The sequence below is a fragment of the Trachurus trachurus genome (genome assembly GCF_905171665.1).
Source record: "Trachurus trachurus genome assembly, chromosome: 6".
Lineage (NCBI taxonomy): Eukaryota > Metazoa > Chordata > Actinopteri > Carangiformes > Carangidae > Trachurus > Trachurus trachurus.
Window position 1 is genome coordinate 7586507 of NC_139897.1, and position 16116 is coordinate 7602622.

Here is a 16116-nt window from a genome sequence, read left to right on the forward strand (position 1 = left end):
TGTTGTCATATTTTATTCATCTATTGGTGGTTGTTTGTGCTTTCACATCACTGTCTGTATATGGGGATCCCCCACTCACCTGTGCTCAATTATGACACTGTAAGCTGAATGTATTGATATATAACAGTTAAATAAATGTGATACATCAGCGGATCCCTTTGCTATTACATATAACATAACCTTTACAAAACATAAAGTTTGGACTCCAGTGGGCAAATTGTGTGTTCACCATCCAACAAGAGATACAACTACACCTCCATGTGGCTCTAGTGCATTTTGCATGTTGACCTGCTGTACACCAACCTAAAGACTGTTCTGTGGGATCACTGGTTGAACGTCATCTCTATTTTTGTTTCAACTAAAACCAAATAAGATGAGCGCATCAAAATCATCAATGACGGATAGGCTACATCAGCTTTGGACAAAAATTAGAGTAATTCTACATGTTAGTAGAGTATCAACAGTAGAGCTCTGAGATACTGACACAGGTCAGAAAATGGAGCACAGACTCCAAACGAAACATGGTGAAGCAGCATTTAGCAGTTCTGCTGCACACAACTGGAACAAACTACAGTACCAGCAGAACTGAAATCTACGGTGCCCCTACAGGGACATGGGAAAAAAATTTACATTTTGGGTGCGCATGTGAAAGACCATGTGTCCTTTGTTTATTTCCCACTATGGGTACAGAGAGTTGACACTCATCTATTTAAATATTTAAATAATAGGCAAAGGTGACTACAAGAGATAATTGTGTGTGTGTGTACAGCGAGTGATATTTGATCTGGAGCTGCTTTCATCAACACATCACAGAGAGAGAGAGAGAGACAGAGGGCAAGAGACTTCAGGCTGAAGCGGAGAGAGAGAAGAAGCTGTAAGTTGAGTTAACTCTGTTTTATTAGAGTGCATCAGTTTCAGCTACACATCCCTAATAATCTGAAACATTTCTCTTCCAGGAAGTGAATGGAACATTTTTAATATAATGTAGAAACAAATGAATATGGTGAATTTAGCTGCTTCACTCACCAGACATGATCTAATTATTTTTGTGTAGCTTTGCATTTGATCACGTTATCTTTTCACTCTCTTGATTCTAACAACAAACGTGTGAAATCATGATGTAATGTTTGAAAGTGCAGCTACACGCCTGCACTGAGGCAGCTGACTGTACAATGTTGAGCCTTTGTGCTGCAGGAGTTTGAAACCACGTCTCCATCCTCAGGACGGACTGCGCCTCGTGAGGCCTTCCTCTTACTCTGTGGATCACTTCTCATCAGACAGAGTGAAGATGCAGCCAGGTCTGTTTCTGCTCCTTCTCATGGGTAAGTGATTCATCTAACCAGCCTCTACACCCGAGCCACTGCTGGAGTTAATGAATCTGGGTTCATATCACCATGTTTGATTACTGGCACTGCTGCTCGTCCACAATCACACTCAGGGAACCATGTAGAGGCTGGGTGTGAGCTGTGAATCATATTTTTTCCTCTGTGTGTAGGTCAGTGCTCCTTCTCCACATGTCAGCGCTATGAGTACCTCTTTATTGAAGAGAGGAAGACCTGGCATGAAGCTCGGTCATACTGTAGAGAGAAGTACACAGACCTGGCCAAAGTGTACAACATGACAGACATGGAGAGACTCAAAAATTCTGCAGGGAGTTCAGCTGGTGCCTGGATTGGGTTGTACAGCAACGGAGGAGGTGAAAGGAAGTGGCACTGGTCTCAACCTGGAGAGGTGTACAGTGAAAACACAGAAAAATGGGATGAGGGACAGCCGAATGATGTGGGAGGTCATCAGAACTGTGTGGTAATGAACAGAGAACAGAAATGGTTTGATTTCCATTGTTCTCGGACACATGGATTTATCTGCTACGATGGTGAGAAACAGCTTTTCAGCCTTTCTGTTTATCAAGTGTTTTTACATGTGGACATTCACCACATTGACTCAGGTAGAATTAAGTAAAAAAAAAAAAGAAAGAAAAGAAAGAAAATTGGCTGCAGTGATAACTCAGGTAATATTCAGACACAACAATTTTTTTCCATCAAGGAAGGAAAGACTTCTATGGGGGGCGGACATGGCTCTTGTTTTGCATTATGCTATGTCTTATAACATGGCAACGAGACTTGATAAATAAATATATGAAGAAATAAATATCCATTCGTATTCTTATTATCTGTACTCCACAGAAAAAAACAAAACCTGAACACAGGCTCAGAGCATCTTGTCTGATGATTCCTGTTTCTGTTCACTCCACAGAGAGCTCCAGTGGAACAATTCATTTCATTATTGAAGATAAAACCTGGATTGAGGCTCAGAGCTACTGTAGAGAACATCACACAGACCTGGTCAGTGGAGATCAGTTAGAGACATTACAGAACTGGAAGTCCCCGTGGATCGGCTTGTTCAGAGACACCTGGCTGTGGTCAGATGAGAGCAGCTCCTCCTTCAGACACTGGGAGTCATTTCAAAGTGGACAAGAACAAAACAAATGTGCTTATTTAAAGGGATCAGGAAAATGGGACAGTGATGATTGTTCTGAGAGCAGATCCTTCTTCTGCTATGAAGGTGAGTCTACAAAGATCTATCAGTTGTTTTTCTGTGTTTGATTTTGATACAGTAACATCTGTCTGAACCCACAATCACACTCAGGGAACCATAAAATGGAGAGGCTCAGTGTGAGCTATGATCTGAATCATATTTTTCCTCTGTGTGTAGGTCAGTGCTCCTTCTCCATAATATGTCAGTACCTCTTTATTGATGAGAAGAAGACCTGGCATGAGGCTCAGTCGTACTGTAGAGAGAAGTACACAGACCTGGCCAAAGTGTACAACATGACAGACATGAAGATACTTCAAAACTCTGCAGGGAGTTCAGCTGGTGCCTGGATTGGGTTGTACAGCAACGGAGGAGGTGAAAGGAAGTGGCACTGGTCTCAACCTGGAGAGGTGTACAGTAAAAACACAGAAAAATGGGAACAAGGAGAGCCAAATGATTTGGGAGGTCATGAGAACTGTGGGGTAATGAACAAAGACAAGAAGTGGTTGGATTTTCCTTGTTCTCAGAAACGTGGATTTATCTGCTACGATGGTGAGAATGTGTGGCTATAGTATTCATACTTGTATGTACAGTATAATCTGTTACATGTGTTCAGCTTTTCAGCCTGTATGTCTAATAAGTGTTTTTACATGTGGACATTCACCACATTGACTTGGATAGAATAAAAAAAAACAACAACAAAAAATGGCTTCTGTGATTTAAAAGAATTCAGGTAATACTCAATTCTCTGACACTGTGATTTGACAAATGTGTGGGTAAAACAACAACAACAATAACTGTTGTTTCAATCAAGGAAAGAAAGACTTCTGTACAAAGTGGGGCAGACGTGGCTCTTGTTTTGAATTATGCTCATTATGATGCCAGATCTCTTATGACATGGCAACTTGACGACGGTTGTTTCTGTAGCACATTGTTCTCAAAATGTAACTGAACTTCCTGTGTTTGCTTGTAGCAGAAAACATGATCCTGATCCAACAAAACCTGACCTGGGACCAGGCTGTGGATTACTGCAGAGAGCACCACCATGACCTGGTCTCCATCACCAACCCTGAGCAGCAGAGACTGGCTGAACAGAGAGCCAAGAAGGCCTCCACTCCTTACGTCTGGCTGGGACTGCGCTACTCCTGCATTCTGGATTTGTGGTTCTGGGTCAATGATGAACCTGTCTGCTACCACAACTTGGCCCAAAGGATGGATCCTGATGAGTGTTATCACCGTGCTGCCATGGAGAAAGGAGGAAATAACAAGTGGTTCAAAAGAAGTGAGATTGTCATGTATAATTTCATCTGTGTTTTATAGAAAAAGGTCAAACCCTCCCAGACCCAGTGGCAGTGGTGACAGATGTTATATTTCTGCTGTATGTTTCTGAACTGCATCAAGCTTGTACTATATAAACACTGCTCTCTGGCTTTATTGAAGTACACATGACAAATGTAAAATTATTAAATGTAGAATTACCAGACTGGTTAACTGCAGTTTAGACATCTAGAAGTAGAGAAATAAGTGACTGCTTTAATAATCAACATATGTGCTGTTTTGTTGCTTACTCAAAAAATATTTTATTTTTGGTTTGGTTATGATGGTATTTGATATACATATTTTGTCTTCTCAAACTTTGGGAGTTTTATGTCAGTTGTTTATACATTTTGGTGGAGCTCAATAAAGTTTTAACCCATGATCCTCGCCTGGTTTGTTTCTTAACTCAGTATTTACATGAGCTGTGCTTGATGTGAGATAAAACAAATCACTCGCATCACAACCTGTGAAGTGAATATTCTCAAAGGAAAATATATGAATACTTTTCACGTTTTTATATTCCAAATGAATAACTGTTAATGTTCCAGAAAGCTTCCGACTGCCTAAAGTGACTCTGCCTATTTGCTTTCTAGTAACAGTTTCACTGTTTGTACAGACTCTATTTCACGTACACACACACACACACACACACACACACACACGCACGCACACACACACACACACACACACACACACACACACATACATATATATATTAGCAGTAAGTGCACATTCTAGTGCTTCAGTCCATGAAAACATCAATTGAGGCCTGACAGACAAACTGTGTAATGATATAGGAAATGTTACAGATCAACATGACTGAAGCAGAGAGCCGTTCATCCTCTGTGATTTGAAGATGTTTTTAAAGAAAACACTTATAGAAAGGTGTGTAGACACTGGACTCCATAGTCAGAAGCTCTCTGACTCAGCTCTTTTCAGTGTCATATACCACACCACCATTCTTCCACCTGCTTTTCATTTCCTCTGGACTGGACTGTTTGTATTCTTCAAGTGTTTTCTCTGTCATTTCTGCTTGGAAGCAGCAACGAGGCAGCGCAGCCTGCAGATAGCTCCTCATTTACCAGTGAGTCACTTTGTGCTTTAGTGCTGTTTAATACTTGTTGATATAATTGATGTTTCACTGTCTGAATAACTTTACTATGTTGTTGCATTAAAAAAGTCTTCTGAGCACTTGGTTTGGTTTGGTTTAACTTTCTCCACTTTGATTTAATTGGTTTAGAGTTTCATTTGTGATGCAGAATGCAAACAGGAAACTTCTCTTTTAGTCCTGCATTTAGAAGATGAGGGTGTGTCTCCTATACTGCATCCTCTGCATTGTGGCTCCCATTGGCTACAGTCAGGGGGGACGCCCTGGACTCCCAGGACCTCCTGGATTTCCTGGGATTCCTGGCTTCCCAGGTCAAAAGGGAGATTGTGGAATACCTGGGGCTGCTGGACGAACTGGGCCTGCTGGTTTTGAAGGTTATCCCGGTGGGTGGGGCATGTTTATTTTAGTCGTTCTTTATTTGTAAGAAAAACTGACATTCAAATATATGGCTGTTCATTGACATCAGAGGATAAAAACTTTTATACACCATGAACTTTGCTCACACTTTCAACTCAGACCTTTCTGACTCCATAATTGTTGGAGAATAGAGTTACTTTGTAACAGTTACCTCTGAAAGTTGGTGAACTTTAAGTCATGTTTAATGTGTCTTTATTTGCTCTATAGGCCAAAAAGGAGAAATTGGTCCTGCTGGACCAGCTGGACCTTTTGGAGAACGTGGAGGGACTGGAAAACCTGGAATATGCCCAAAAGGTGATTTAGCTAAATGCTTTGTCAGTCTGATAATATGTGATAATGCTCACATGCTGATGTTTGGCAGCTATATTTCTGACCATGTTGGACAGATGAAAATTTGGCCTGAAAATAATTGAAATGAAAATGTATTATCATTTATTGATCCTCAGGGGGACATCCACGTTGTATTCATGAGAGAAGACACAAATGCAAAAACTAAAGTCCATGGATTTCAAGCACTGATTTTGGCTCATTCAAAAATGAGAGTTTTATCGAAATTGGATTTGTTTATCCAGTTGTGAGGTTTATCATCTCGGGAACATGAATGTAAATACTCCGTTTCTTGACAATCCAAACACTGGATGTTGACCTATCAAAGTGGTGAACTGACAGAACACAACTAACATTTCTGGAACTGTGCTGCTATACTATTCAGGAGTTGTTTGTTACAACTTGTGATGTAATCTGTTTGATCCAGAAAACTTTGTTGCCATTCACAAGGAACTCGAAACCGTAAAGAAGACTGTTGATAAGTTAGAGCTGGGTAAGTCCTCTTTTTCTTATGATTTTGTTTTTTATGGTTCTTGTGAAATGTTATATATAGCCTGTAGTTTATATATATATACACATTTATAAAAAAAAAAAAAATTTTACTGTCACTTTGTGGTACTATTATTTCGTGGGTCTAAGGGCAGAGGATGTTGTCATGAAAAGCTCTATGTAAAGCTCTTTGAGACAAACTGTTTGTAAAAATGGCCATACAAATAAAATTGCCTTGCCTTAGTACCAATAAATAAAACCTTGAACCTTTTTCCCAATGACTGCCTCCTATGAGGAAACATCTTAGATTTAGGATGAATGAGAGAGAAGGATCAGCGGCTATAGGCTCTACTTTGTCACCAAGAATGACTCAGTTATAATAACCCCAGATCTGCATTTCAGTATTCAGTCTCATTATGGTCAAACACCTGACTCTGTTGCATAGGCTGAGTGCAGACTAGAGGCTTCTCTGTGTGAAGCTACTATTTCTACTCCCTTCTAGTCATATGAATTCAACAATCTCTGTCTTCCACTCCACAAACAGCATATTTGATTTAAGACAGGGTTTAGATTTATCTCCAACATAAAACCACTTGCCATCAGCTGACTACTGTAAGCTCCAAACAACCTATTGAGTGAACCATGAGTGGATTTTATTGTCACACAGTGCCAAATTTAAATCTATGGCTTATTAACGTGCTCATTGTGTGTTCTGTTTTCTTCTTTCAGCTATAATCTATGATTTTGTGCGGAAAGTTGGTGAGAAATACTTTGTGTCCTACAAGGAGAGAGGCACTTTCTCCAGGGCTGTTGAGTTCTGCACCCAGCAAGGCTTAGAGCTGGCTCTGCCCCAGAATGAGGAGGAGAACTGCTGCTCTCACTCAGTTCTTTGGTGACGTTCACAAAACAGCCTGGATCAACATCAACAATCAAAAAGCAGTTGGGAATTTTGAAGTTGATATGAAAAATCCACCTTTGACCTTTGCACAGTGGGGAGAAGGGCCGCCGGACAAATCCATCCAGGGTACCGGCTGCACCATGGTTTCAGAGAACGGCGCCTGGCAGGTTACCCTGAAAGCTTACATCATATGTCAGTTATAGAAAGGTGTCAAATCCCTGGTGAGTTTTATTTCAATGGATGGGTGGGTGGGAGAGAGAAAGCTGTTGGAAGAGTGCTGTCAGACGTTGAGCGATTACTCAGGGTTGAAAGTGATGCAGAAATGTTAGGCTACTCTTTAGAGCAAAAGCAGCACTGTTTCAAATGTTTTGTGATCCTTTTTAATCAGCATGCAGATATGCATTTTTTCCCCATTAATTTAATGCCATTCTGTAACTTTCCTGTGAAGTTGTGACTCCAATTTGACAAGGTTGGGCTTAATCCCAACCTCAATGCTGTTGCTGTTGCAGAGATATGTAGCCTATACACATATTTACATAAAGTAAAAGCTAGATTCTGAGAGAAACACATGGCAATAAAGTTTACTGCAGTGAAATGGTCTCATTTCATTCAATGAAAACTCTCCTGCTTTGTGGGGACAAATGTCTCAAGACAAACATGGAAATGTAACTGTGAAATCAACACTTTCCAACAGTCCAACATAAGAGATGGAGATTTGTTTCAGCTTGTGTCCCTATGTAGATTGTCTCAATCATGCTGGCAGGTTTTCTTTGGGCAACTAATTTGATCTATTAATTTTCACACCAAACTGTCAGCATTCTGTCAGTCAGCTGTCCTCTTGTCATGTGATAAGGCTTTGCTATTCTGATCCTGCGCTTCTGCACAGTTAATACATTAAATATTGAAAACAAATATTTAGATGTTAGACTTTTTATAATTGATAAAGTTATGTCATGGTGTTAGTAGCCTACTGATATATCATGTTCACAAAAAGGGCTCCCACACGACCATAACCATATTCCCCATGTCTCTCCTACTTTGTACTGCAGAGGGCGCAATTGTCCTTATAAAAAAGTGAGTCCTGAAGGATGACACCAAGGCAAACTTAGTGTAGTAAAAGAAAGTAGACACACACACACACACACACACACACACACACACACACACACACACACACACACACAAGCATACACTCTTTGCATGAGGAAAGAGAGACCTGTCTGTATTATCTTTGCTGCAGCCACCTACACCACCAACACCAGGAGGGGGATTCACTGGACTGCAGGTTGTTGTAGCCTAGCTAGCCCCCTCCATTTTAATCTAAGTTTATCATCTCGGTCCTCCAAGGAGAAATGCAAAATATTCAAAGCATATTCACTGGTTCTTGAAATCTAGATTGGCCAGAGACGCATGCATGGCAAACAAATTCTAAATTCTGATAATTTACTTTTATTTGAACAGAAGAGCAACTGACAGCAAAGGTTTTATATTTGTTGTTGTTGTAAAACACACGTTTATTCAGCCAACCGTAGCCGATAATAGTATGGATCTTTCTGATAAGCCATTGCTGGAGCTTTACGTAAGACGCCACATTCATATAGGATAAAACGTCGCCCATTGTCGCCACAGCAGAGTGGCGCAGCGGAAGCGTGCTGGGCCCATAACCCAGAGGTCGATGGATCGAAACCATCCTCTGCTAGCTTTTGTTTTTCTCATGATCCTACCACGTGTGCTACCGGTATGTCCTGCTCCTTATTATTACAAACACAAAACGTGATCGCGACATTAACACACCATTTAGGAACTAACCTTTTTCTGAAAACCATATCACCCAAGCGTCATTTTAAACATCACATGTTTACGCCTGGTCGTTAAAGTAAACCAGTTTATTGAGGTTTAACGATCAGGGATTTCTTGTGGCGTTGTTGCACACCACAACAAAGAAAGGAGATTTTTTTTTCAACACAAACGAGGTCGAAAAAAAGGTTAAATAGAAAGCGATAGGCTACTAACACAGAAACTATACATTGTTGAACCTAAAACTTTTCAAAATAACTGAACATTAAAACTTTTATCACATGGCAAGTGCTTTTGACCTGAGTTTTGCTGAAAGCTTAGATAGGCTACATTAATATTGTGATCGTCTGCGGACAAGGAGTTGCTAAATGGCCACTAACATACATAAGCCATATTAGTTAGCAGCCAGCAGAGGGCACTGTTTCACATTTTGGTAACATTTAGCCTTTGCAATTACAACAGTAGCCTACCAACCAGTAGCCTACTCCTTTTCATGATCATGGCATTATTTTGTCCATTGTGTTTTTGAACATTAATGTGTTTTTTTGTTTTGTTTTGTTCTGCCACATCTGTGAAATCCATCCCATCCCATGCCCTTTGGATATCATCAAGTCTTAGACAAAACATTCCCAAACTGAGTTGTGAAAATTCTCTGGTAGACCAAAGATAGGCTATAGCCCTGTAATCCAGTTTTGGTATGTTTGAAGGACAGCCAAAACAATTAGCTAATCAATTATCAGAAAAAGTCAGGGGTAAATTTTCTGTTTGTGTTTGGTGGTTCATTTCGTAGGCGACCTTAAACAAAAACATGTCCAGGCTGCGTCAGCGTGATTATTGACCAGAACTTTAATTTGAGGTCCTGTAACCGTGGACATCAGGGCAAAGTGGAGTTGCCGTATATTTAAGTAATTTGTTGTGAAGTGTGACCTTTCTGCACCCACTCAGTTCCTTTGATACCACATCCCTCTAGGCTGGCACACAGAACTTAAGATGAACTCCTCCTCAACATATTCAAAGACCAACACAGCCCCGTCTCCAGCAGCTCATCCACCTGACTTACACCACCAGGGCTTCTAAGAAAGCGGTGGTGGAAAATCCTTTATGCTGCTCCCATGCATCTATACTGTACATCAAGATCTCTTTTTCTGTCTCCTCTCTCATACGGCTGTCTGTCTCTCTCTATCTCTATTTCAGGCTCTCTCAGGCCTGACCACATAATGACAGACCTGCTGTATATTAAAGGACCCTGCCCATGCGTCCTCTCCCGGCCACCTCCTTCTTCACAGGCCTTTATAAGCCACTCACATAAGAGGAAGGGGGGGCGCACTAATTTCCAAAGCGAGACCTTGCAACGATCACTTGGTCCACTATAGCTAGGTTGAACAGGTACATATTGAGCAACCTGACTGAACATAAACCATGGACAACCATTCGTACAACTTCCCCTCTGACTGCACCCCGCTCACCAACTGCAAATCCGCGCGCAAGCCAGCTGGATCCACCGTGGTGAACATGGGCAACACTGGCAAGAATCCTCCCCGGGACTATCTCATCTGGTCACTGTGCAACACCTTGTATGTTAACTTCTGCTGCCTGGGATTCATGGCTCTCGTCTACTCCATTAAGGTGAGATCTTTTTTTTTTTTTCACTCTGGTGCCACTTAAAAACATATAAGTTTCCATTTTGGGCCAATTTTATGAGCTGCTCAATGTCCAAAATATGAAAGAAAGAAAACTGGGACAGGTTTTATTACTAATGATGTCAATTGCCAAATGTTAGTAGCCTGGTAGAATTGCATGACTGATTTCTTACACACACAGGTGAGAAAAGAGAACATCTTAATCTAATCAATAGTTTTTTTTCTGTTGTGTTTGATTTGTTCTATTGTTGTCAATCATTACACATCACAAGCAATGTAGTGTATGTAGTGTATATTTATGTGATAATGAAAATTGACTATTTCTACACTAGAGGTAGGCTTAGGGATGTAAAAGCCCAACCAGGGACAGTTGTAGTGGAACTACATTCTATGACATCAACCCTATTAAATGAACTTAACTTAAACTTGAAACTATTTTATAACGAGTCAACAATAGGTAACATAACCTTAGAGGGAGATTTTAACTCTGCCACCTAATGCAGCAAGATGTGATGATTTTAAACTCTTCACTGATGCATTTTGGCATATAAAAAGTGAGGGAAGCTCCGAAGCAATGAGCAATAGCAAATGCCATATTGCGGATGAAGCACAGACAAACATCTAAAAGCAGAAGAGGGACATATCTTTGACTTCTCTGCTAAAGTCAAGAAAAACTTCATACAGCTGGATTTAGAGATGTTTGCAAAAGGTTATGCCATGAAACGGTCATGTATCTTCTCTGATAAGAAAGTATTTATTGTAAAAGAAGAAAGAATATATTTTGGGCATTGTAGAAACCTGTTATTGTCGCTGGTCAGATGGCACACACACAGTAAAAAGTTGGTGTGGCCTTTGCCACAGGAATGGGGCTGTCCAGGAGTACGAACCAAAACCTAAACAAAAGCTTTTCTCACTTAAAGACGCCTAGAATCCCCACATCCTCGAAAACACCATGTGTGAAGCAGGACTGGACAAACTGTAGTAGGCTACTACTACCTGGATAAAAAGGTTACCGAAACAACTCACCACAAAAGGGTGTGTGTACCCTTCATTTTAGTCTTTTTATTTCGGTCTGCATAGAGAGCTTCTCTGAATCACAGGCCCTACACTGGCTCAGCTCTCAAATTAAAGACACGGACTGGCTGCTCGTCTGGGGAGTTAAATATGGCGTAATTGGCATCTTCCTAATGGGCAAGTACTCATGGGAAATTAGAGAGTACTGGGGAACAGATTCAGCCCGGTCCATCCAAAATACATGGATACACTTGGAGGCAACTCAAGGATTTAATATCACTCCAACCGTATTCTGTATGGAAAAACATGGGAATTATGGGGAAATCTGCAATGAAGTAAACAAACACAACTGAACATTATGATTAGTCTTTGTCTGCCCCTCTCCTCTTACTATATGGTATGGTATTACATGAGTATGAGCATTCGTGTTCTTTATGTCCCTTTTACTTTTGGAAATGTTTCGCTGTAGAAGAGACAAAGCCTTCATATGCTGCTTTAATTATTATTATTTTAAAACTCTTAACAATTCTGTATGTGTGTGTGTTTAGGCCAGGGACCAGAAGACTCAGGGTAACCTGCAGCTGGCCCAGGAGTGTTCAGACAAGGCCAAGTGGTACAACATCCTGGCTGCTGGCTGGAACCTGCTGATTCCACTCCTGGCCGTCGTCCTTCTCGTCCTCCTGCTCGTCCACCTCGGCTCATCTCAGGGCTCCTTTGACTTTCTCGGAGAGGATGGCTTCCAGAACTTCGTGAAACTGTTCAGCTGGTAGATGGAGGTGGCGAGACAGAAATAATGAAGATAATAACAATAATAAAAAAAAGATCAGTTTCAAAGTCAACCCATTCACACTTTCTATGGGCATTTGATTCTTCATTTTGATTAGATTCAGCAGATGTGGGCTGATGCTAAGTGATAAAGGTTTCAGTGATCCTTTTCTGTAAGGAAGTCAGAGCCTGTCCTGGGCTTTCTAAAATCTGCTCATTAAAATAATCTTAATTAGTGAAAAGGGAAAGTCAACCTTTGGTTATATATATTACAAAAATATCCTCTTCTGGATGCACTAATACTAATACTGATATCAGTTATTTGAGCAATATAAAATATGAAGACTTTTGGTCAAACAACCAAAAACTAATGAGACAAGTTAATGTTATTATGTCAGTAAAAGCAATACAGCAGTTTAGCACAGCAGCATCAGTATCAGTGCATCCCTAATTATAATGTCAGTATTAAAGGGTGTTAAGCTTGGTCAGATGAGATGTGAAGTTGATCAAAGACTAAAGAAGATGTCAATAGAAAATAAGGGAACAAACGGAGACGGGTCCGAGCTGAATCCAGGCTGAGAGATCGAGCAAGCAGCTAATCTGGGTAATTCTTTGTTGTTATTTATTGTATTTATGTTGAAAGGAAATTTGGGTGACAGCTGAAATTACCTCCAGTCAGGACAGATAGAGGAGAACCAGAGCAGACAGAGCAGAGGACTGTGGCACCAGAGTCTGACTACCGTGATGATGAAAAGCCACTTTACAAGGGACATTCACCTCCTTTTGATAGTCCTTTCTTTTTTTGTCTTATATCTTTTTTTTTTTTTTTTTTTTACATTTTTATCATTGTTACAATATACATCTATTTTTTGTCACTATTCGTGTATTTTTTATTCGTGTTTTTAAACATCTTCTTGTCAAACCTCCTGAGCTAAATAAACCAGATACTGTTAACTCAGTTTTGCATTGAAAAACGACCTTAATTTTATCCTTCACAAAAAGCTTCCACCTTCTTTATTGAAAATCTACCCACACTTCTCAGGACCTTTTTTCCAGGTTACAGCTAATAAACACAGGGATACTATTTGAACTCTTGAGAGATGAATGTGCAAATGGTCCTTGTGGTTTTGCTGCAGCACCTACACCCAGAGATCATGCTGGGCGTTGGATTCTGGGGTGGGTCCCTATAGGCATGGTTGTTTTCATCCCAGCTGTGAGCCTGCTGCAGCGCCAACTATATACAGCACCCAACATTTTTGGGAGTGGTATAAATGTGCCCTCCGGTTGTAAGGGCAGGGCCGCCCATGCAGACCACTACACAGGAACTGGCAGCAGTGTGGAAGAAGCCGTGGGACAAGATGGCTCACTTCCACTCAGTCTGTTCTCAGTCTGAGGAAGTGATCATGAATTGAATGGCGCACAGTTTATGGGACATTTGTCATTTTTTGCTCGCTCTTGGTTGGCTAGACACAACACCAGGAACATCTTAAAGGGATAGTTCAACATTTTGGCAGATTAACCCAATGCCATAATCCCTATAGTTTTAGGAGTAGGTTCGTTACCTTCAATTGTCGGTGCAAGTATATTTAGAGTGGCGGAGCAGAGCCGCAAGCTGGTCAGAGCTACGCTATGGAGGCTAATGGAATTTCTTGGTTTCCCTCATCAAACTCATCAAATACACAATCCAACAACTCCGAAACGCTCTGGTGGACAAGTTGTGACCTGCACATTCACCACGCTATGAGATAATAACAGAATGTTACGAGATGGAGTTGTTTTCGAGGCAAATGCAGAGACTGCTTGCTGAAAAACTGCTTCCCAACGGGAACGCGCATCAGCGTTTTTGCATGAATTTACCTCAAAAACAACTCTGTTGCATAACGTTCCGTTGTTATCTCAGTTTGATGAAGAAAACCAAGAAATTCCATGAACCTCCGTAGCGTAGCTCTGAGCAGCTTGCAGCTCTGCTCCGCCGTTCTAGAAATAGCTTGCACTGACAATTAAAGGTAACAAACCTACTCCTAAAACTAAAGGGATTATGGCAATGGGCCAATTTGCCAAAATGTTGAACTATCCCTTTAACGCTTATCAACACGTGCATGTTTTGTTCTAATCTGTCATACTGGATGTTGTGCTGCACTTTTTTTTGCCAAATATGGCAAGATCTTTTTGTTGTTGTTTCATTTGTCGTACCCCTGCCTGTTGAATGAATCACTTTTGTTTGCATTTATGTTGAACTGAACAAGCTGATGCAGATTCCAACATTAATTGACATAGTTTTAAACTACAAGGATCCTTCTTCTCACCATGCACAATCCAGGTATTCAGGCAACGATTTGACATGTTAATCACTAACACCTCATGTAGCATGTGGCTATGGGCCAACATGCAAATCGAGGGGTATATGTGACAGCAGAGAATAGAACAAGCTGGTACACGCCTTTTATATGTCAAATACCCTCACTGAGAAGCACCGGGGCTATGTAGAAACTAAAGGCCAACATCATACAGTATGCTTCCTTTGTCCTCCTGCTCCTTTTGCCATGTCTTTGATGACTTGGGTGTTCTGCTCCTCCTGACCTCCCACCGTACATATGTACTCCCATCATGTTACACGGCCTCTCCTTTGCTCACAACTTTATTTATACGCACCCAAATAACAGCCTCCATCTTCCAACTTTCTATTTTCCTCCTGTGGTCGGAGAGAAATGCTTACAGATGTCTGAGCCGTGGAGAATTACAGGCTAGCACGACAGAGGGAGGGGGGGCCTCCTCACCGCTGTTTTACTGTACTGGGGGCCTGGGGAAGCACTGGGTATATGTAAGGTAAGGACATATGACATGAAAGCCTTTGTATTAATTAACAAACATCTAATCTAAACTTTAACACGTAGCATGACTCACTCTTGTTGACTTAAAAGCTTTTAAAAACTTGCTTGGTAGTTGGTAAAAGTCAAACCCAGTTCTGTGCAACATGAGTAATACACAACTGATGTGTGCTATACGAAGGATTTTCTTTGGTTCAAATCTGAAGCCAACCTAATCCTGTTTCTAAATCTTGACTCAGTTTAATGCCATGCCTAAAACACCATCCACTCTTGGGCAATGTCAGAGAAGTTTCTCCATCCGTCTAGCAGTGTTACACATTGTTTTCAGTAGTATAAAACAAATAAAAGCTCTTCTGGGTTTGCTTTTCTGGGCAGTTTAAATACACCTCCAGTCTAGTTTTCTCTGGTTTACCAAAGGGAGGGTATAGCATCCCAAAAATTATGGAACAACAATGAATACTACTGTACCCGGACCTGTGGATGTAGCCTCTCTGATGTCACAGCTATAGCCAAATCAAATGTAATGGCATTCATGTAAACTGGATATAATACAGGTCTACACAAACACAGGCATGAATTTGAATACAAACAGGCCTAAATTCATATACTGTACATTTATCCATGACACACACACCCACTGAGACAAACGTTTTAATCCCCTCTCCGGTACTGTCACTCTATGTCTTTATTTGAACAGTCACTGCTTAGAATTTGCAGATAATTACAGGAATGGGTTATTTATGACATCAGAACACCTTAACACTTTCTGTATGTCAGGTGTCTGCTAGCCTATGTTTTTATTAAGTAACTTCCACAATCTGATCCAGTCATCCACTGTCTGTTAAAGCTGGGAACGCTCCTAGAATTATAGATGTATTCGTCATGTCTGAACCAGTCCCTCATTCGCTCTTGGGGATTATTAATTTTCAGACTCACTCCCAGCTCTGTTAAATTGGAGACAAGACAAATGGCTGTCACAAAGAC

General features: G+C 40.8%; 1 protein-coding gene across 1 annotated transcript; it reads left to right on the forward strand.

The window, feature by feature from the left end:
• Positions 1-10304: 10304 nt before the first annotated feature.
• Positions 10305-12309, forward strand: LOC310988003 (interferon-induced transmembrane protein 5-like; the record flags this gene model as incomplete). Its single annotated transcript, XM_083974483.1, has 2 exons — positions 10305-10511; positions 12088-12309. 2 exons carry the CDS (start codon positions 10305-10307, stop codon positions 12307-12309), a joined length of 429 nt encoding a protein of 142 aa, XP_083830609.1.
• Positions 12310-16116: the final 3807 nt, after the last annotated feature.